The sequence below is a fragment of the Psittacula echo genome (assembly GCF_963264785.1).
Source record: "Psittacula echo genome assembly, chromosome: 14".
In the NCBI taxonomy this organism is placed as follows: Eukaryota; Metazoa; Chordata; class Aves; order Psittaciformes; family Psittacidae; genus Psittacula; species Psittacula echo.
This window is the reverse complement of record NC_137750.1, coordinates 6993197-7012643: the sequence shown is the minus strand read 5'-3', so window position 1 is coordinate 7012643 and position 19447 is coordinate 6993197. Positions and strand designations below refer to the sequence as shown.

At 51.0% G+C, this 19447-nt stretch overlaps 2 protein-coding genes across 2 annotated transcripts; both read right to left on the bottom strand.

The window, feature by feature from the left end:
• Positions 1-793: 793 nt before the first annotated feature.
• On the bottom strand, positions 794-5782 carry OTOP3 (otopetrin 3; the record flags this gene model as incomplete). Its single annotated transcript, XM_080629533.1, has 6 exons — positions 794-964; positions 1689-2611; positions 3099-3217; positions 3593-3651; positions 4369-4505; positions 5392-5782. The coding sequence occupies 6 exons, from the start codon at positions 5780-5782 to the stop codon at positions 794-796; spliced, it is 1800 nt and encodes a 599-aa protein (XP_080485659.1).
• An 8265-nt stretch (positions 5783-14047) lies between these two features.
• OTOP2 (otopetrin 2) lies at positions 14048-18965 on the bottom strand (the record flags this gene model as incomplete). The annotated part of the gene is made up of 6 exons (XM_080629094.1): positions 14048-14218; positions 15248-16137; positions 16593-16726; positions 17269-17327; positions 17974-18110; positions 18560-18965. The coding sequence occupies 6 exons, from the start codon at positions 18963-18965 to the stop codon at positions 14048-14050; spliced, it is 1797 nt and encodes a 598-aa protein (XP_080485220.1).
• Between the last annotated feature and the right edge of the window lie 482 nt (positions 18966-19447).

Below are 19447 nucleotides of genomic sequence, written 5' to 3'. Positions count from 1 at the left end.
TCTGGTGCTTCTCATTTCAGGCTCTGTGAGTGCCTGTAAGGGGAAACAGTTTATTCTCACTAAGGGAAGGTAATGTTACAGCTTCTGGGTTTGATAATGGGAGAAGATGCGCTGAACCAGTGCAGGTCTGAAGGCCTGCCCTGCTCTTCAGTGCTGAGAGCTACCGGTGCTTGGCACTCAGTGGGGCTGGATCCTACATGGCTCGCACAAGTTGATGTGGTTGCCAGCACCAGGAACAAACAGAAACAGTCCCTGTTCTGACCATTAAAGCAGCTATGAGCTGCTTTTTAAATATGACACATAAAAAGTGTGTTTGGGTCATTTCTGAGCGGCTGTGGCTGTATACGCTTCTAGTGGGGCTGGTAGCGACATGTCTCTTCTGTGCTGCAGGATGGTGGGTTGGTGGGGCTTGAATGTGGATATTTGAAGCTCTGTGGAGTGTAGGGTCAGTCTTTGTTGCTTTGGTTGAAGGCTGCTCTCGTGTTCTGGAAGATTTCAATTGGAGCTGGTCAAGTCCTACTTGCTGCCAGGCAGCATCCGCTGCCAGACTAAAGTCCCAGCATTCAAGCTTCCTTAGAGCAGCAAGAGAGTTTGTTTTCGGGCTTTTGAGTCTATGATAAAACCAGTAACAAACCCAACCTCCTTTTCTGCTGAAACTCAGAGGTGTTGTGCAAGGAGAAGTCAAAGCAGAAGCTGGAGAGAAAAAGCTTCACAGCTTCCATGTGTGCATCCACTGCTTCCTGCATCTTTGTTCACCGGTTCACCCCAGCCCCTTGGAGGCAGTCGGTGTGGGTCAGGCCGTGACATAGACCTCCAAGAGTCCCCCCACGGAGTGCATCCGGTAGAACACCCCCAGGGGAAGGCCGAAGTTCACGATGGCAAACCAGGTGGAGTAGCCGTAAAAGGACTTTTCCAGCCCGTTCTCGAAGACGGGATGAGCCCCAAATGTGGGAATGACCCAGAGCTAAAGAGGTGGGAGGGAAACGAGAGCAAAGTGAGAGGGTGAGAAACCATCTCCTACGTGCACTCTAATCTCAGCACTGGCTAAAGTCATTGTAGGAGTGTTGCAAGGATATCAGAATCTCCCTGCCAGGGAAGAGAAGGAAGCCTCCCAGTTATGCTGCTGAGACCTTGATATAAATCAAATCCTGTTGAATTCCTAATGATAGGCTCATTCTGCTCCAGCCAGCTTCATCTTTCTGCAGAATCCCACTGTTTCCTTGGCCAATGTGTTTTCAGTGGATTAAGGCTGCAGTGAAGATCCATGCTGATTCAGGATCCCAGAGCACAATGCACTGAATTGGGTGAGTTTTAATCCTGGACACTCACAAAGACTCACTGCTGGTGCCTCACTTTCCTCCACCTATCTCTTGAAACACCCTTAATGATTAAGATAACCTTTTCAGAGGCTAAAATCTTGGCTCTTAGGGGTTTATCAGCTTTCTGCTTTCTGCACCCAGGAAACCCAGCCATATTTGACTCTTTGGTTAAAAAAAAGACCTTATAATTTATGAGAGTGGGGATGTTAACAGCAAAAGCCAGCCTTGACTTGCCTCACCATGGGTTGGAACATGATGGACAAAGGTTTCTTGTCTGGAATAGCCCGAAAGAAAGCCAAGGAGAGCACATCTTTATCACAGGTCATGCTGGCTCAGCCAAGCTATGATGTAGCAGAGAGCAGTACTTACTATGATGTTGCACAAAACCAAGAAGAATGAGATCTCTCTCAGTGCTCTTCTCTTCCAGCTCAGGTGAGAGTAGCTGTGGATATAGGACAGGGAAGCTCTGCGGATCTCCTGTCCCAGCTCCAGCACGCTCAGTCGCCTCTGGTCACAGGCTTCATGGATCTGCTCTTCTTTAGTTTCTTCCTCTTTGCTGGAGTGTGTGTGCCCCTGTTTCCTGCTTGTGGTTTCCTCCTCCTCAGGTAGCTCCGAAGCTGCTGCACGGTGCCTGGCATGTCCTGTGTGTCTGGCCTCAGTTATTGCCACTAAGGGCTGCCGGTGAAGCCCATCAATGATGAAGACGTTTTGGGTGATGGTCTGAAGGATGAGGAGGACAGAATAGGACAGGATGAGGCTGTTCAGCAGCTCCCTGGGGTCGGTGGCTACAAGGGCAACAATGGAGAAGTAGGACATGCCGATCTGCCCGAGGGCTGCCCCCATCAGCAGGATCACATCCAGGCTGCGAGTTGGGTTCTTCACTGTGTCCAGCTCCTTCTTTTCCAAGGCATGGATGATCGTCCCAACCACTGCACCCACGCTCATCAGGGGCAGGAGTACAACGTAGTATGAATAAAACATCACAAAGACCTGGCGATCCGGGACTGAGCTGGAGGCCTGGATCTGATACATCATGAAGACACAGATCCCAATGATTACAGCAATGGCACCCAGCAGTGGTCCAAAGACCACCCCCTGCAGCTTGAACTTGTGTTTGATGTGAGGGACGTTGTGGTGACTGATGCGTCTCCCCACGTTCTTCCACATGACGTAGAGCACGGAGCAGCACACGAGGCAGAACTCGGTGTTGAAGGGGTAGAGCAGGATGTAGCCCTTCTGGAAGACTTTGCAGATGGTTGTGTTTGGGCATGTGCATGACACAGTCTCGTTGCCTGGAGCATGAGAAGAGGAAGGCAGCAATTAGGAGGGAGATGGCCTGGATTTCATGGCTATCTGTGGGAGTTTCTTGTGTGCAGGCACAACATCTGTCTCTACGGATCTCAGAACCAGAGATCAGTAGGATGCTCAATGATTACCATTCTGTCCCCAGGCTGGGAGGATTCAGAATAACAGGGTTTAGCAAACGTCATTTAATCTGTCAAGCTTTTGCTTGCAGTTGACAGATAAGCGTGAGCAGAAATACTAACATATGTTGGGCTTCTCCTTTCCTAGCTCTCAGTCCCAGGGTTTCATAGCAGAACACCTCCCTCCAAGTGAAGATGTTCTCCCCTCGCAGCCCATCTCCTTGAGACAAGCTCCAGTAACAGGGAACCTGTGACATATGGCGGAACTGGCTGTGATGTCTGGATCACTGACCAAAGACTGTTGCCTCCCCAGGGGTCAGCCTGACGCAAGCAGGGATGTGAGAAGGAGCCTTGCCTGCAAATCGCTGCTCCACCTCTCGCAGCTGAGACTCAATTTCCATGTGAATGGTGTCGTTGGTCACGGCCAAGAGCCAGAGGAGGAGGTTGGTGGCTATGGTCAGCATCAGCCCGCACCTGGGAGAAGGGAAAGGAGATAGGAATGGGGAGGCCACCCCACCTCATCCTCCAGCCATACAGCTGGACCCTGAGCTGTGCAGCAGGAAGGGATTTGGGGTCAAGAGGGAGCAATGAGCTTTGCAGTCCAAGGCTGAAGTGGGGCCTTGGACTGAAGAAACTGAAGGGATCTGGTGAGCCCAGATCAGAGGAAGGAGGATGGGTCTGGTCAGGTCTCGGCTTGGTTCTTGCATGATGCAGAATATAGAGTCTGAATTTAGAGAATCAGATGCAGAATACAGAGAGATCAGATGAAGACAGGAATACTGGAGATCATAAGCAGACAGAAAAGGTTTCTTTAGAGGAGTAGAAGGCAGTTTTTCCTCCTCTTTGTACCTGGTGAAGTTGTGCTGGACCTGAATGCAGTCCTTGGAGTGATGCCACACGAAAAAAGCCTGCAAAGAGATAACAATGACATGAGCAGAGTGAAGCTGGCAGGCTGCTGCATGCACAGTGCAAAGGGACAGGCAGGCAAGAGGGCATGAGTCCAAGTGGGACCAACCCTGTCTCTGTGCAAGTGGCGTGTGTGCACCTGCATCTCAGGGCTGAGGCATGTGCTGGCATCCCCAGGTGACTACAGCATGTGTGTGCCTGCACCTAGTGCTGATCTAGGAGATCTGCGGTTCTCTGTCTCTTGTCTATATGTGGTATTTGCTGCTGAGATGGGAGCGAGTTTACTTTACAGATGTGGGTTTGAGGCTGGAAAGAAGGTTGGCACCAGAGCAACAAGTTGCAAATGGTGTGAGATGTTTCTGTGCACAAAGCGTTTTGTTAGGGGGATGCATTAGCAAATAGAGGCTGGGTCTCAGGATGGTACAGAAACATCTCTGGCAGATCTGAAGGTTCCTCTTTTCTCCCTACTTCCATGCTTCAAGACAAATTTGTCTGGATCCCACAGCATGTCAGGTATTGCTGGAGTGACTTCTTTCTAAGCCTTATTACTTTGTTCTCCACCTGGCATGTGGGGAGTGTGGTGGTGTGTGATGCTTTAATGCTCATGGGAATGTCTTGTGTGCACCCACTTCCCCAAGTCTCCCCATTTTCCCCACCCCTATCTCCTGGGAATGAGACAGAGGGAATAAGCAAGATTCCAGGAGGGTAACGTGCAGTACCTGGGTGCAAATAAACAGGATTTCAATGCTGGGGAATACAATTTCCACCCTGGATTTGCACTGGATAAGGACCGCGCTGTAGCCGATATGAAACGTGTTCAGGAGGATGCTGAAAATGCCGAAGAGCAGCACTGACCCTGGCAAACAGCAAAAACACCAGTAAATAAATGAAAACATGTCTGTGGAGCACCTGGGACTGGCTGGGGACTGGAAACCTTGTGCATCTTTGGACCTGGAGGCTTTCCCATCTGGAATTCTTACTATCTGGGGAGAAGGAGACAAAGGGGAGCCCGATTCCTGAACCTGGTTGTGTTTTTGGCAGCACCAGTCTGCAGAAGTTAGGACCCTTTGATTGTTCCTCTCCTTCACCTTGGACACCTCTCAGCAGCTTTAGGTACTCAGGCATGTTGCAGCTTTGTTTTCTTTAGTTCTCCATGCTTAGTTAACAAGACTGCGCTAATTAGAAACTCCATCATAGACCAGAGGCAGGGCTGCTGGGGCAGGTGTCACTTCACAAAGTGGGGCAGCTACTGATGGGAGATCTCCCAGGAAAGCCTGGGTGTCACTGGGATGTGACTCACTGGGCAGGAATCTTCCCCTGGGTACAAGGCTGCTGTGATGTTAAACAAGGACGAGGGTGGCACGGGGCTGCTGATGCCCTTGGAGGGTAAACATGGTGGTTCTGCTCTCACTGTGCCAAGTGGCCATGCCTAAAACCTTCCCTACATCTCTCCCACGATGCTCAGTTGCTGGTGGGAGATGCCCGAGTTGTGCTTTGGGAAGGGACCTCAGGGTGAAGTTGGGCTGGAGGGTGAAGGATTCCTGGCTGCTCTGGTTCCTCTGCGGCATCCACTATGCCAGTGCCTTCCCCAGCATACCCCAGTCTCCCCACTGGGAGATTCTCAATGCCCTAACGACAATCCTCTGTGGCTTTCTAGCTTTATTAGTAGAAGGATTTCTTTATCTTCTAAGTGCAGGGAAGCAGGGGAAAGGCATGAGGTGACGAACAAAAGCAGATCTTACCCCTAATCCACACGGGCCCCGCATGGGAATCCCGGTACAGCACCGCATGTGGCTGCCGGCTGGTACCCAGCAGGTAGTAGATAATCCAGCACAGGCACAAGACCTTGAGGATGGAGAGCAGGATCCAGACATCCGCCAGGGTGATGGCCACGTGGTTGAAGATCATGCTGCTGACAAAGGCACTGCCCAGGAACACCACGTTCATGGCCAGCAGCCCCGAGAAGAGCTGCCCTGCTTTCTGGGCTTGCCTGTCCCGCTGCTGCACTGAGGAGCAGTGCCGGTACAGCCAGAACTTCTCATAGTGGATGGTGGAGGTGTCGTGTGGAGCTGATGCTGACCTGTTCTTGCAGTGCTGGCAGGACTTCTGCTTGGAGACTTTGTTGCACGACATGGCTCATCTGCCTGATGAACAAGGGGGGGGGGTTTAAAGTGGGAAAGGTTGGAGGGGGATGCTCTGAGAGGAGAAGCTGTGCTCTGTTGTAAAGCCACTTGTGGGGTGACCTCCATTCCTTGCTTTGCAGCTTCCCCTCCTTGCTCCAAGAGGATGAGGGGGAAAAGGGATTGGTGTTTATCCCAGATCTGGCATTAAACACTTCTCGGTAGGCAGAATCATCGCAAGGCACTGGGAAAAGGCCCTTCTGCCAAAAGCTGTGCAGAGATACCTGCACTGAAATGGGTATTTGATGCCTCCGCCTTGCCCCACCACTACTGGAAGCTGTTGGGACCAGAAGTGCCCAAACAGCTCCCACACTCACCTTTGACAGCCCTGGATTCAGGTTTCCTGCTTTCCCTTTGTCGCTGTAAGGATGAGGTGGATGCACAGAGCAAGCTCAGACCTGCTCCAAAACTCAAAGAGTTCGGTTATGTTTGATGGGTCCAGCCTCTCCCGTGTGGTTTTGGACTGAGCTCCACCACGCTGCTTGTATGAGGCACAAACTATGGCAGGGAGAGGATTAAGAGGTTCTGTGAGTTTGATCTAAGCTGCTGGGAAAAGCTCCAGCCTCCCACCCGGATGGGATGAGACCGGAGACAAAGTTAATACCTGTTTAGTTTTTCTTATTCTACTTGTAACACAAAGCTATGGGCACGCTGACACAGAGGAGCTTGAGGGATTGGCCCAGCCGACATCCAGAGCCTGGGAGCTTTTCTATCCAGCTTTTGGAATCATCTCAGTTAGGACCATATTGCCCATGAGAGAGAAATCAATTTGATCACACACAGCAACTGGGCAAGATCAGCCTCTCTTGTACATACAGCATAAGGAAAGGTGCTTTCACTCCAGGGAGTGACTCTGCGGTAGGGGATGGCTGGAGGGAAAGCAGCACCTGAGATGTGTTTGAGGGTGAAGGGAATTATACGTACATAGTTGCCTTATATATATATATATATAAAATATAATAGGGCCTTAAGGGAGAAGTTGTCTGAGAAGGGGTTGAAATTGAATGTTTCCCTTTTATTTTGCAGTGCTCTGAGGTGCTCCATCTCCCTTTGGTCCCTGGGTATTCACTGCACTTCTGTCGGTGCAGCCTGATCCTAAACTCTTCCCCATTTGATTCCGAAACTCTCTGAACTGAGTAGCACAGGAGCAAACTCCCTCCCTTCTCCTATGGCTTTAACTCCCCTGCTTTGCAGTCAGGGGAGGGAGGGGAGAAGCCATAAATCACAAGGATTGGCTGCAAACCCATCAGGCGGACCCCAAGTGCCTGGACAAGGCTGCACCCAACCCCTTGATCCCGCAGCTCTGTGAGCAGCCAAGCCCCAGCCCTTACCTCCTGCAGCCTCCTGCCAAGTGGGAGCAGCCACTGGGTACAGCCGAGCTTCAAACCACTCCCCGAGTGCCACCAAGATGCTCCTAAGCCTTTGCAGCAGCCCAAGGAGCCAGGACGGAGCCGTCAGGAGTCGGGGCTGCTCCGGCTGAATGCGGCCTCTGCTCCCAACCCATTGATTTTTTCCTTCTTCCCTTCCACCTTGTTTACTCTGGGTCTATTATTGTCATTACATTAATTACTCAGTGAGAAGCTCTCGGCTCTGCCAAGGGCAGCCAATGGGGATCAGCTCCTTTGTGCACTTGCTGGGTTGTCCCATGTCGAGGGCCTTGGCACAGGATGTGCCAATTGGTAAATCCACAAAGCTGTGGTGACTAATGTGGGCCACGATTAGCTCCATTCTCACCTAAGCCTCCTGGCACAGGCTTGAGCTGGCACTGCTTGGCTAAAATCCACTTGAGTTCTCCACTCCATTGGGTTTAGGTAGATCCTAAGGGATTTTTCCTCAAGTGTACCATTGCTTTTTGCTGGGACACAGATACCCAAATTGGCCCAAAAGGCAAAACTTATCCAGGATAGATGTAGGAGTGATGCCAATTTGATGAACATATGGCAGAGAGGTTGCTTCTTTTGGGGGTGATAGCCACAACCTGCTAATGCTGAGTTCAGAGATGGACCCTTGTGTGCAGACCTCATGTCAAGGATGCTTTAGGTCCAAGCTGTCTCTGTTCCCTCTCCTGTTGCAGGGCAAACTGATTGCTATGACTCTATGGTGAGCTGATCCCCTTGATTTTGTTGTTGGCAATGAGGACTTGGCATTCCTGGCTGACTTGCTGAGCCCAGAGGGTCCATCAGGAGAGAATGGATCTCTCTATGGAAGGAGTTTGCATGTCCCAGGATGAACCCCAAGCCCTGTGGTTCTTGATGGCAAATATGTTGTTGGGAGTTCAGAGCCATGAAACCCTTTCCCAGAAGCTGATTAGGGGCAGGAGTGGGTGGTGGAGCACAGGTTATCGTGCGTCGGGATGTGACGAAAGGGATGGAAAACAAGAGTGAAAGGAACCCATTGCCTTAGGTGAGAACACCCAGTGTGCGCTGGTCCAGCCGCTGTGCTGACTGTCTGACCAAACCCCTGCACTGCTCTGCTGGAGCCTGGGCATTGACCTGGGTTGGTTTTCATGAGTATCCAGGGCCAGATTTGTTCTGCCCTTCCCCATAGCATCAGCAGCTCCAGCCTGCTTGGACAGCCCTGTCCTTGCTTCGATGCTCTGAGAGCAGTAGGGCTCTCCTTCCTCCAGATCCCATTCTAGAGCTAAACAATGATCTGGGGTCTCCCAAGAGCTATTTGGTGGTGTCTGAGTTGAACAAAGCCGATGATTTACATGCAAGACATTAACAAACCTGACTGGTTTTCAGTGCTATGGTCCTAAATTGGGATGACCGTGCAGAACTGGGGAATGGAGGCCAGGAATTATAGATTGGAAAGAACCTTTAAGATTATTTGTGTCCAACTGCTCCCCAGCACAACCAAGGCCATCACTAACCCAAGTCTCTATGCGCCACATCCACACATCTTTTAAATACCCCCAGGGAGGGTGACTGCAGCCCTGCCCTGGGCAGCCTGTTCCAATGCCTGAGCACCCTTTGGGGCAGGAATTGTTCCTCAGCTCCATCTAAACCTGCCCTGGTGCAGCTTGAGGCCGGTTCCTCTTGTCCCATCCCTTGTTCCTTGGGAGCAGAGCCCAGCCCCTCCTGGCTCCATCCTCCTGTCAGGCAGTTGTAGGGAGCGATCAGGTCCCCCCGAGCCTTCTCTTCTCCACACTGAACCCCCCTCAGGTTCCCCACACTTGTGCTCCAGGCCCTGCACCAGCTCCACTCCCTTCTCTGGCCCTGCTCCAGCCCCTCAGTGTCTCTCTTGTAGTGAGGGGCCCAGAGCTGAACACAGGATTCGAGGTGCAGCCTCACCACTGCCCAGTGCAGGGGTACGATCCCTGCCCTGGTCCTGCTGTCGCACTGGTGCTGATGCAGGTCAGGATGCTGGTGGCTTCTTGGCTACTTGTGCACACGTTGGTTCATATTCAGCTACTGTTGACCAACACCCCCAGGTCCTTTTCTGCCAAGCAGCTTTCCAGCCACTCTTCCCTAAGCTTGGAGCATTGCAGGGAGTTGTTGTGACCCAAGTGCAGAACCCAGCGCTGAGCCTTGTAGAATCTCATCCTATTGGCTACAGCCCATTGATGCAGCCGGTCCAGATCCCTCTCTAGAGCTTTCCTACCTTCCAGCAGATCAATGCTCCCAGCTCGATGTCATGCTGAGGGTGCACTTGATCCCCTCATCCAGATCATTGATAAAGACCTTAAACAGAGCTGGCCCCAACACTGAGCCCTGGGGAGCACCACTTGTATGTATTGAATATATATGTATTGAATGGATTTAACTCCATTCACCAGCACTCTTTGGGCTCGGCCATCCAGCCAGTTCCTTCCCCAGTGAGCAGTACTCCCTCCCAAGCCATGAATAGCCAGTTTCTCCAGGAGAATGCAGGAGTCTGAATATATCCCAGGGAAATCCCAGGTCTGTGTGAACCTGGAGGTTTTTCATAGAACCAGATTCCTTTAAGGATGGGGCTGAAACAAGATGTTGGGACCTGTTGTGCATCAGTGGTTTTGCCAATGTGCATCTGGGCTGCAAAGATGAGGCATCCTTCCTTGCCTGATTTGCTCTCTTCTGTCTTTGGAGCTAAGACTGAATCCAAAAGAGCTGTAAAGCCCTGGGAGACTGGTTAATCCTCCTAATTTGGCCTTTCTGTTGAAGAAGAGAAGCTGTTTAACTTGAGTGTATTGACACAAGTTTAACCAAGTCATTGAGCAAGCAAGTGCGCAGGAGGGGGGGGGGAAGGGAGAGGATGAGTTGAACTCAGTGCATTGTCTGAGCACATAAATCACTGCCCTGCAGAAGCTGCCTTTACCCAAGGGCGGTGAGAAAGCTGCTTACAGTAGGAGGGATGTTTGCTCCTCTGCTATCAGCAGTGAGCTTATTAATGGCCTTATCTGTGCACTTAAGCAGCGATAACACCCAGGCTGGGCCAAGCGGATCTGTAAACAGGACCCTGGGAGGAAGGAGGTTCATGCCCAGATGCTGTGTTTGCCCAAAGGCCACCACGAGCCCTGCGACCAGCTCACACCCTTCCTTCTCCTCCGATAACCACGTGGTGACGTCTCTCCATGGCGGCACCTTGACAATGAGCAGGAGGAGGTGAGCTGTGCTGCATCACCCCAGCACTGCGGGAGCAGATGGGCTCCATGGGGATGCGCTGGCTCTACTCACGAAGCATGGACCCGGTGGTCCTCAAAGCAGGTCTCTTCAACCTCCTGCTGCCATTGAGTTGCTCCTTGTTGGTAAGAACCATTACCTTGCTCCTGGGGATGTGCCTCCTCCACCAGCACCTCCTGCCCTGGCTCCCAGCACTCCAGAGAGCCAGCGCTGCAAACCCTCATCTCCAGCCTTGTGACCTCCTCAATGCATCCACTTCCCAGCTGCTGCATGGACAGATAATGATTAACTCGGGTTCCTGGCCTGTCCCGGGCACACCTCGCACCCAATCACCCAGATAAAAGGTTTATTTATCCTTTTTCACCTAATAAAACAAAACTCGCCCTCAAATAACAGATGATTCAGCAGCAGAGGAGGGGATGGGAAACCCTGGTCGTGGTGGGACCGTGACTCAGTCTTGACCTTGGCTGTGGCCCCCACGGCTCTTTTCTGAGCAGTGATTTCTCATCTGCTCTTTGTCTCTTTCCCTTCTGTGGTTTGTACTGGTGGGGATCAGTGCTCCCACCAAACCCCTGCAGCACAGCAAGTGTTCAGATCCCTGGGAGGCCAAGGAGGTTTTGATACCAAAGCATATGACAGTGAAAGCCCCAGGCAAGATGTGAGAGCCCCAGGGCAGCCCTTTGCTTTCCTGTAGCTCTTTATTTGAAGGGCTACCGTTTAAACAGTCACCCTAAGGCACAACATTGTCCCCATTCCCCATGCCCTCATGTGGATTTGATCTCTGCTCCATCACTGATGCAATGGCAGGAGCAGTCAGCAGGATGCTGCTGGTGGCCTCAGGGCCCAACCTCATTCTCTGCTCTGACACAGGCTTTCTGTTCATGCAGCTCCCGTGCCTCAGTTTCCCTCCTTCCAGGTGTGGAAGATGGATCCAACAGCAGTGCTCTTCTGCAGGAAGCTCTCATGAGGACGTGTGTACAAAGGACAAGTGGGACCCCTTCATGTTACTCAGGTACTCTGTGTTTGGGGTGTTCTCCTGGTCCGTCAAACTCTATGAGAGAGAGGTGTCCCCCTCTTTAGCTGGACTGTGTTCCGGGTCCATAGTGAAGGGTGTAGTGATGGAGCAGCCAGCATCAGTGCCAGCATCCTGGCAATGCAGAGTCCAGGGGAGGGCATGAATCCATGCAACCAGGATAGGGCAGAGCCTGCTCCAGGGGTGCACCCAAATCTGGGTGCCGGGCCTGGGACACTGGCTGCACTGAGGAGTTAGCTGCCCAGGGATGTTTGGTTGATTCCCCATCAGCCCTTTGCACATTAACTGACCATGAGCTGTTACATGCTAATAGACACCCCTGGAGCACACAGCAGGGTGCAGGCTTGCAGTGCTTTCTTACAGTTTGGGGTGGATTATTTTGCTTTCTGGACTTGTGGGTGCTCACTTTTCCTCTGTTCCCTCTCATGGGTATATAGGCATGGTTCACTGATGGCTGCTTCCTGTCTGCTGCCTTCCCAAGATGCACGGATGTGGCTGAAGGGCACAAGAACGCAGCCCTTGTTTGGAAACCCATCATCCCTGCGCTTGCAGCCTGGAGATGCTCAGGTCAGCAAGGGGTCCCCATTGGTTTACCCCGGTACCATTGCTTGTGGTTGTGCATTGTGTTTCCTGCAGACCCACAACCCTGGAGTGGTTATTTGGGATTCCTGCCTGTATCAGTGCTGCTTGAGCTGTTGTGGGGTTCTCCTTACACCCATCCTGGGTTATTTAACCCCAGACGTGCTCCTATAGTTACTGCCCAGAACAAAAGAGCAGTTCAAGCTCTGCCCTGGGAACCTGGAACCAGGCACCAGCACATGGGGGAAAGCCTAGGACAGAGTAGATGATTACAAGTGTTCTCTGCCTCTGTCAGAGCTCAGCAGCTTGGGCTGAAACAATGCGTAGCGCTGTGCGTAACACTGACGTCTGTGTGCCATTTACGTCTCTCTTCTGACTCAATCCGGGACTCCTGCAGTTGAAATTAATCAGGCTTTTGTCTTAGGCAAGGTGAAGTTTCCTTTATCTTTACCACATCAATGGTTAAAAATAGAGCGAGGCCTTTGCAGGGTCGGTGGGGCTGGGAGGGGGGTCAGACCAGCACAGGCACTGGTCCCTGCTGGTTTGGTGATAGGTGTGGAGGGGAAGGGTGCTTTGGAACGCATGAACCGGCACTCTGGGATGCTGGGTGGAAAACTGCATCGTTCCGTGTCAAGTGCCATGGTTTCAATTTGATTATTCCCTTGGTGGATGCACACACGTCCATAGGCAAAGGCTTGATGATTTCTGCCACCTCTGCAGTGTTCTTTATTGGGATGATAACCCCTGATAGGACAATAAACCCTTCATTGGAACAGCAAACCCCAATGTCTCAGGGTACACACAAAGCTCATCTGTGCTGCTTTGGCACCCTCCCGACCCAACAGCATGGGCTCCACTTGGACTCTGGGGCCATTTCCACCTCCCACAGCCCAAGAGTCCTGCTCTGGAAGCCCCCTCCATCATAGAGTGGTTCACTGGGAGCTGCAGGCACCCAGAAACCTGTGTTGGGCCCCACTGCTCCGTGCCCTGGGGCTGTCTGGGTGCCGGGGCTGTGCTCACAGCCTCAGAGCACGCACAGGGTTGAGGATGCAGTGCAAGCATCCCTTCAGAGATCAGATTTGCCATGGCATTGGGTTGAGCTCGGAGTCGCAGGGCATAGGAGGTCCCTTCAGGAGGTCAGAGTTGCAGTGAAAATCAATAAATAACATACAAAAATGTTCAGGTATTTTAAAAAATCATTATCTATTTAAAAAACAAAGAAAACCCAATCTCTTGAACATTCCCCACTCTATATTGCCCGTACAAGCTTTATGCTTCTTGAGCCCTGATTCGGGAAAACTGGGATAAAAAGTGTGCTTACAGCAATCCTCTATCAGGGCCAGCCCAAGACCACATGCACAGCTCTCCTGTAGAACAACCTGCCCTTGCTGCCTCCTTGGAGAGGAAGGAAAACAGCAGAGGCTGACACAGGGGAGGTCAATATAAATGGGTAATACAGAGAGGAAGGATTAAAAGGTTTCCTAAAGCCTTTGGCGGTCACTGGTTTGGTTTTCACATCTCTGCAGGGCAGTGATTTCTGACTGGCCGTACCAGAAGCTGAAGTGGTTTCATTTCTTTGCCTTCCAAGCCTGTGTTAGCCCCTCAGGCAGGCACTGAGTGTCCAAGCAAGGGGGCTGAGCACCCACTGGAGGGTCCATCAGTGACACGGAGTGAACAGGCTTTTAAGAAGGAAGGTGAGTCTCTGCATGACCCAAGGGTAATCACCATGACCCTGTTGTGGACACCCTCCTTGCTTTATCTTTGGAGCTTTAAGAACATCAGACACACACACACATGCACACCCTCACACGAGTAGCAAAAATAGAATCTGGACTATGTCTGGATGATCTGCACTGGCGATTCATAAATGCCCCAACATTGCAAAGGGACATGATTCAGGCAGTGCTGGGGGACCCTGGGGACATCAGGGCAGTCTCCCAGTCCCAAGGTAAGGAATAAGGCAGATTGGTTGAGGAGGATCGCATCTTCCCTGCGAGAGAGTTCTTTAGGACATGATGTAGACCTCCAGCAAACTGGCCACCGCATGCATTCGGTAGAAGATCCCAAATGGCAGGCAAATATCCACGATGGCCGGCCACATGGAATCACCATAGAAGTTCAGTTCTGTGTCGTTGTCAAACTGGGGCCGGGCACCGAAGGCTGGCATGATCCAGAGCTGTTGGAGGAAACAGAATGACACTGCAGTGAGGAAGGTGAGCGGTGCAGCAAGCACCCGCAATCATAGCTACCGAGAGAGACCTGAGCATGGTACCTGTGTTAGGAGCCTGTGTTTCCACTGAGATGAAGTCCGACCTAAGCTCAGTTTCGATTCAGAGGCAGGCTCCAAGTGCTGAAGCGCTCACCAGGGGGAGAACTTGAGCACGTTTGTGTGTGAGCATGAGCCCGGCCTGACCAAACTCGTTGGATGGAGCAAGGGAGCTCAAGGCTGAGCTGGCAGCATCTTAGGCTCCGCTGTGTGTGCCTTGCTCAGCAGCCCAGCCGGTGTGTGTATGTGGCTGCATGAGGGTTGTCAGCTCATCCTCTGTGAGCATAAGCGTCAGATCAGTGTGAGGACATGATGTGACTGACTAGCTGAGGGTCTCTAGAGACAAAGCACGTGCTTGGCTTCTAGGGAGGTGCATCTGTAACCCTGTGTTTCTTTTGCAGGGAATTGTGGTTCCCTGGAAGTGGAAACCCCAGCTGAAGTTGTCCAGTTTCTCCTCACAGCAGCTGGTATCAGCATCTGGGCTCCTACGCCATGGATTTTGAGATGTGCTGACATTTCTCAGGAAAACCCAGACTTCACCCCGGGTATTTGTCACTTCCTATCCTTTCTTTGGGGATCTAAGGGAAGGCTTTAATGCATTTTATTGCTTTTAATAAACTATACTACATATCTGCTAATACCCAATAAAAAATACTAAACCTGATTCTTCTCTTGTACCCACCGATTTTATTGTCTGATGTTCTGGCCATATTGGTGTAGCCTAAAACGTCTAAGCTCCAGAGCAGTCACTTTTGCTTTTAAGTGACAAGGGAATATCAGCTGTCTGCACATACAAAGCTAAGTGTGCTCTCTGTGTAGGGAAGGCGCAGAAAGGACCTGATTTGCAAGGGCTGCATCCTTTCCTTCCCAGACACTTCTCTCTTGTGCTTGCTTCCCTCTCCCCCACCCTGACAAACTCTTCTCCCTGCAGGTACTCACTATGATATTGCTCAGCAGGAGGAACATGGAGATCTCCTTTAAGAACTTCCTCCTCCAGTTCATCTTCTTGGGAGCAGTGAGGGACCTCACAAGGTCAGAAGGATGGATGGCTTCTGAGCCAGAGACAGTGCTAGGAGCCAGGGTGCTGCCACTGTCTGGCATTCGAAGAGACACGGCACTGATGTTGACAAAGGTGAGTCCATAGAGATCCTTCTGGTGGGAATCATGCTTGTGGTCCTCCTTGGGGGGTTGCCGATGGAGGCCTTCAATAATGAATATGTTCTGAAAGGTGTGCTGAGCAATCATGAGGAGGGCATAGGTGAGGTTGAGCGCACTGATAGCGTCCCTTGGTGTGCTGGCTACAATGGCCACGATGGAATAGTAAGAAATAGCATACTGCCCCAAGGCTGCACCCATGAGCAGGGCCACGTCCAGGGTCCTGGTTGGGTTCTTGTGCCGATCCATGTCTCTCTTGTCAAACCGGTAGATGACAGACCCACCAATGCAGACAAGAGACATCAGCCCCAGACAAGCAATGTTGAAGATGTAGTACATGGAGAGGGCTTGGCTCTTCTTGCTGGATTCAGTGCTGGAATTTACCTGCACCTCATAAAGAATGAGGACTCCCAAACCACTCACCAGAGTGATGAGGCCCAACACAATGCCTACAAAGAAGGTCCTTCGGAAGAGCCTGAACTTCAGGCGGTGAATGTGGTGGGAGTGGTGGTCTATGAAGCGCCCAACGTTCTTCCACATGACATAGACCATGGCAGAGGCAAAGAGGCTGTACTCAATGTTGAAGGGGTACAGCCAGAAGTAGCCGTTCTTGAAGACCTGGCAGATTTGGCTGTTGCAATTGCATTCTTCAGGTGAGCTACTTCTCATTCCCGCTGGAACAAGATAGAAACACACAGATGCAGTGGTATTAAAACAAGAACCAGCACTTGTTAGCAGCCCTGAAGAACTTGATACTTAGGGTCAGTGAAAAACAAGGCCAAGGACAGAAGAAACAGAAGAATATGTGACCACTTTGAAAATAAGGACATTACAATCTCAGCCTTCTGGTGCTCATGATCTTTCTGAAGTTAGGTGCAGGTTAAATATTGCTCTTTTCCTTCCCTTCATTCCCATCCTATTTGTACAGAACCTTCCACCTTTCTGAGTCCTCTGTGATACAGATTAAGACATGAACATTAGGACCTGTCTTTTAATATACCAGCTTAGTTAAATGAGCCTTCAGCTCTCAACAGGCTGTCTGAATAGGGGTAAAACCAGACTTGCAGAACAATTTCTACCTTGTGGGCTCCTTCCCTGGATGAGATGGCTCCACAAATGGGCAAATTACCTTTCAAAAGCCATCTGAAGATTTCATCTGTCACATTCTTCTTCAGTTTTGAATGTGCTTTGTGAACAGACTCATCTGTCACTGCTGACATCCACACTGCTAAGTTTGTAGTCAGTGTTAGCATCAAGCCGCACCTGCAGAAGAAGAAGGTTCATGAAATCAAAGCATTTGCTCTAGGCCAGGTAGCTCTCCTCCTATTTTTGGTCTGTGCTCATGAGAATTAGAAAGACCTGATTCCTCTTGTTGCCTTTGGAAGAGCTTCTCAACAGTGAATGGATTAACAGGTCTGTATTGGTCTCCAGTAGATCCAGTCTTGCAAAACTGGATCTAGTTTTAGGCTGAGGCTTGCCCACTGCACCATTGTCTTCCCCATGGAAGCAAAAGTCAGCTGTGAATCATTTAATGCTAATTGTTTTGTTAATACTATTCTGCTTTAAGTAATGTTTGTATTCTTGAATTGAATCCCAACCCTGCTAAGTACATAGGTTATAAACCTCAACCACTTGAGCTGGGATCTAAGGCTGGTTGGAGACTGATCGGGTTTAGGTTTGGCCAGGATTAAGGCAGATGGGATTATCCCCTTGTTGCACCTTAGCTGTGTGATTGAGCACGCAGCAGGTTTGCAGTGGCCCAGGTTCTTCTGGGCCAGTGGTATTCAAAGAGCATCAGTGCTCACCTGGTGACGTTCAGGTGCACATGGACACAGTCCTTGGCAGAGACCCACAGGAAGTATGTCTGGCAGGGGCGAGAAGAGGAGTTGTTATTTCCAACAAAGCAAGCAAGCAAATCACATTGTTCTGAAGCAGAGATTTCCCTGCTCAGCAGAGAGCAAGCTGGAGCCTCTCTTGCTTGGATCCATCTGGGCCCAGCCCACTAACCCATAACCTTTGGTGGATGTTTTCTGTTCTTTCTTTGCTTCTCCTGCCCTATCCCACTGCCATTGCTCTCCCCATGACCAGGCCCTGTTTCTGTCAAAATTGTCCCTATCTGACCTATTCTCTGCTTGGCACTGTCCCAAAGCAGATGGTCCTCTATGTAGGACTTCAAACTGCAAGGCAGTCCCTGCCCTAACTGTCCTTCTCCCTCTCTGCTCCTCATGAGAAAAGAGACCCAGATGGATACAGGCTGTGACAAGCATCCTGCCATAAGCCAGAATGTCACGGGATGGGAACAAGTTTAAACCCATGCCTTAAAGTGAGTTGCCACAGCTGGAAGCTATTGTGGTTGGATGACATGAGCTGGGTAAGGGCTGAGTGAAGCCACTTCCATTTGCAGGGGGAGTTGAACTATGTCCATGAGATAAGAGCTCCAGCTTAGCTCCAGCTTCCACTGGTTGCCTTGTCTTTTTACCTCTCCCTCAGACAGTGCACAACCTTCTTACCTGGACGACCACAAATATTGCTTGCACAATGGGGTAGATTATTTTGATTGCAGATAGGCAGCTGTAGAAGCTTGAGTAATATCCTATTTTGAACACATCCATCACAAAGCTGAAAATGGCAAACAGGATCAGGCCTCCTGTTGAGGAACCAAAATACCTGTGATTGGACACATGCACACGTGGGCTAATGCAGATAGATGAGATGAAGAGGAACTATTGCCATGGAGAGGCTTTGCTTCTACTTGTTTTTCCTCTCCTGGCACCCAAATTATCTTGGCACCGACAGACTCATTTTGCCTGGAAGGGATTTTCAGTCTGGCTGGGACTGACAGCTCTTGCAAAAGCAATGGTAAGGCTGGGAAGGAACCTGGTGTAAAGGACCAAGAGCTCTTGCAGATAATGGGAGGCCTGGTAATGAAACCTATGGTAGGACTAAGAGCTCACCTTCTGAAGCAGGGCATGGTGCCCCAGCGCTGGAGGAGGATGTGCCCTAGATGGATGCTGTAATAACTGATACTCCCGTGAACTCTCCACCCTGCATCTCGACCCATCTCACCTCCAACCCTCACCCCCCGAGAGCTCCTACCTCTCAGCCAGATGGGCCCAGCATGGGAGTCCTTGCAGAGGATGGCATCTGGGCACCGGGCAGTGCCGAAGAGGTAGAAGATGATCCATATGATGACTACGAGCATCATGACAGTCAGCAGGAAGAAGACATCGTAGTCATGCACAGCGATCTTCTCGAAAGCCCCGCTGCTCACCAGCGTGCAGGCCAGCAATGCCAAGTGCACTGCCAGCAGGATGGAGAACATGCGGCCGCCCTTCTTCCACACTTCCTTGGAGGCAGGAGTGGAGGGAGGCTGATGGGGCTGGGGGCTGAAAGAGGCTCTTTGGCTGGAGGCCAGGCTGGCTTTGTCATCCTTGTGTCCGCAGCCCATGCTGGAGTTTGGGTGTCCGATGTCGCTGTTCTTCCGCATGGGCTCTTCGGTCATGGTTCAGCCGATGCTTTGGCTGAGGGTTAGTGCTGTTGGGAGGAGAGCCCCATGAGTGAAAGGAGTCACTTCATTTTGAATAGGGCTGGACCAAAGCAGGATGTGATGAGGAGGAGAGGACATATCAGAGGAATGGGGAAGACTGAGACAGGGAGCGCAAAAAGAGGGATGAACTCATTTCCAACCTTTCTCTTCCTGGTTCCCTGAAGGCTGTGCTCTTGCTCAAGATGCTTTTGGCTGGGGAGGTCCCAGCTCAGTTTAACAAGGCTGCCTAATTCACCACAAAACATTTAGGTGGGTATTGAAAAAGCAGTAGAAAGGCACTCATGGGATCAAATATCCTGAGGCAGGTGGCCAAGGTGGTTTGATTTCTTAATGTCAACCACTAAACACTGAGAAATGTTGTACTTCCTGGCAGGGAACAGACAACTGTAAGGTAAGAAAGCCCTGGGAATCTTTGGAGCATCACGTCATGGCTTACA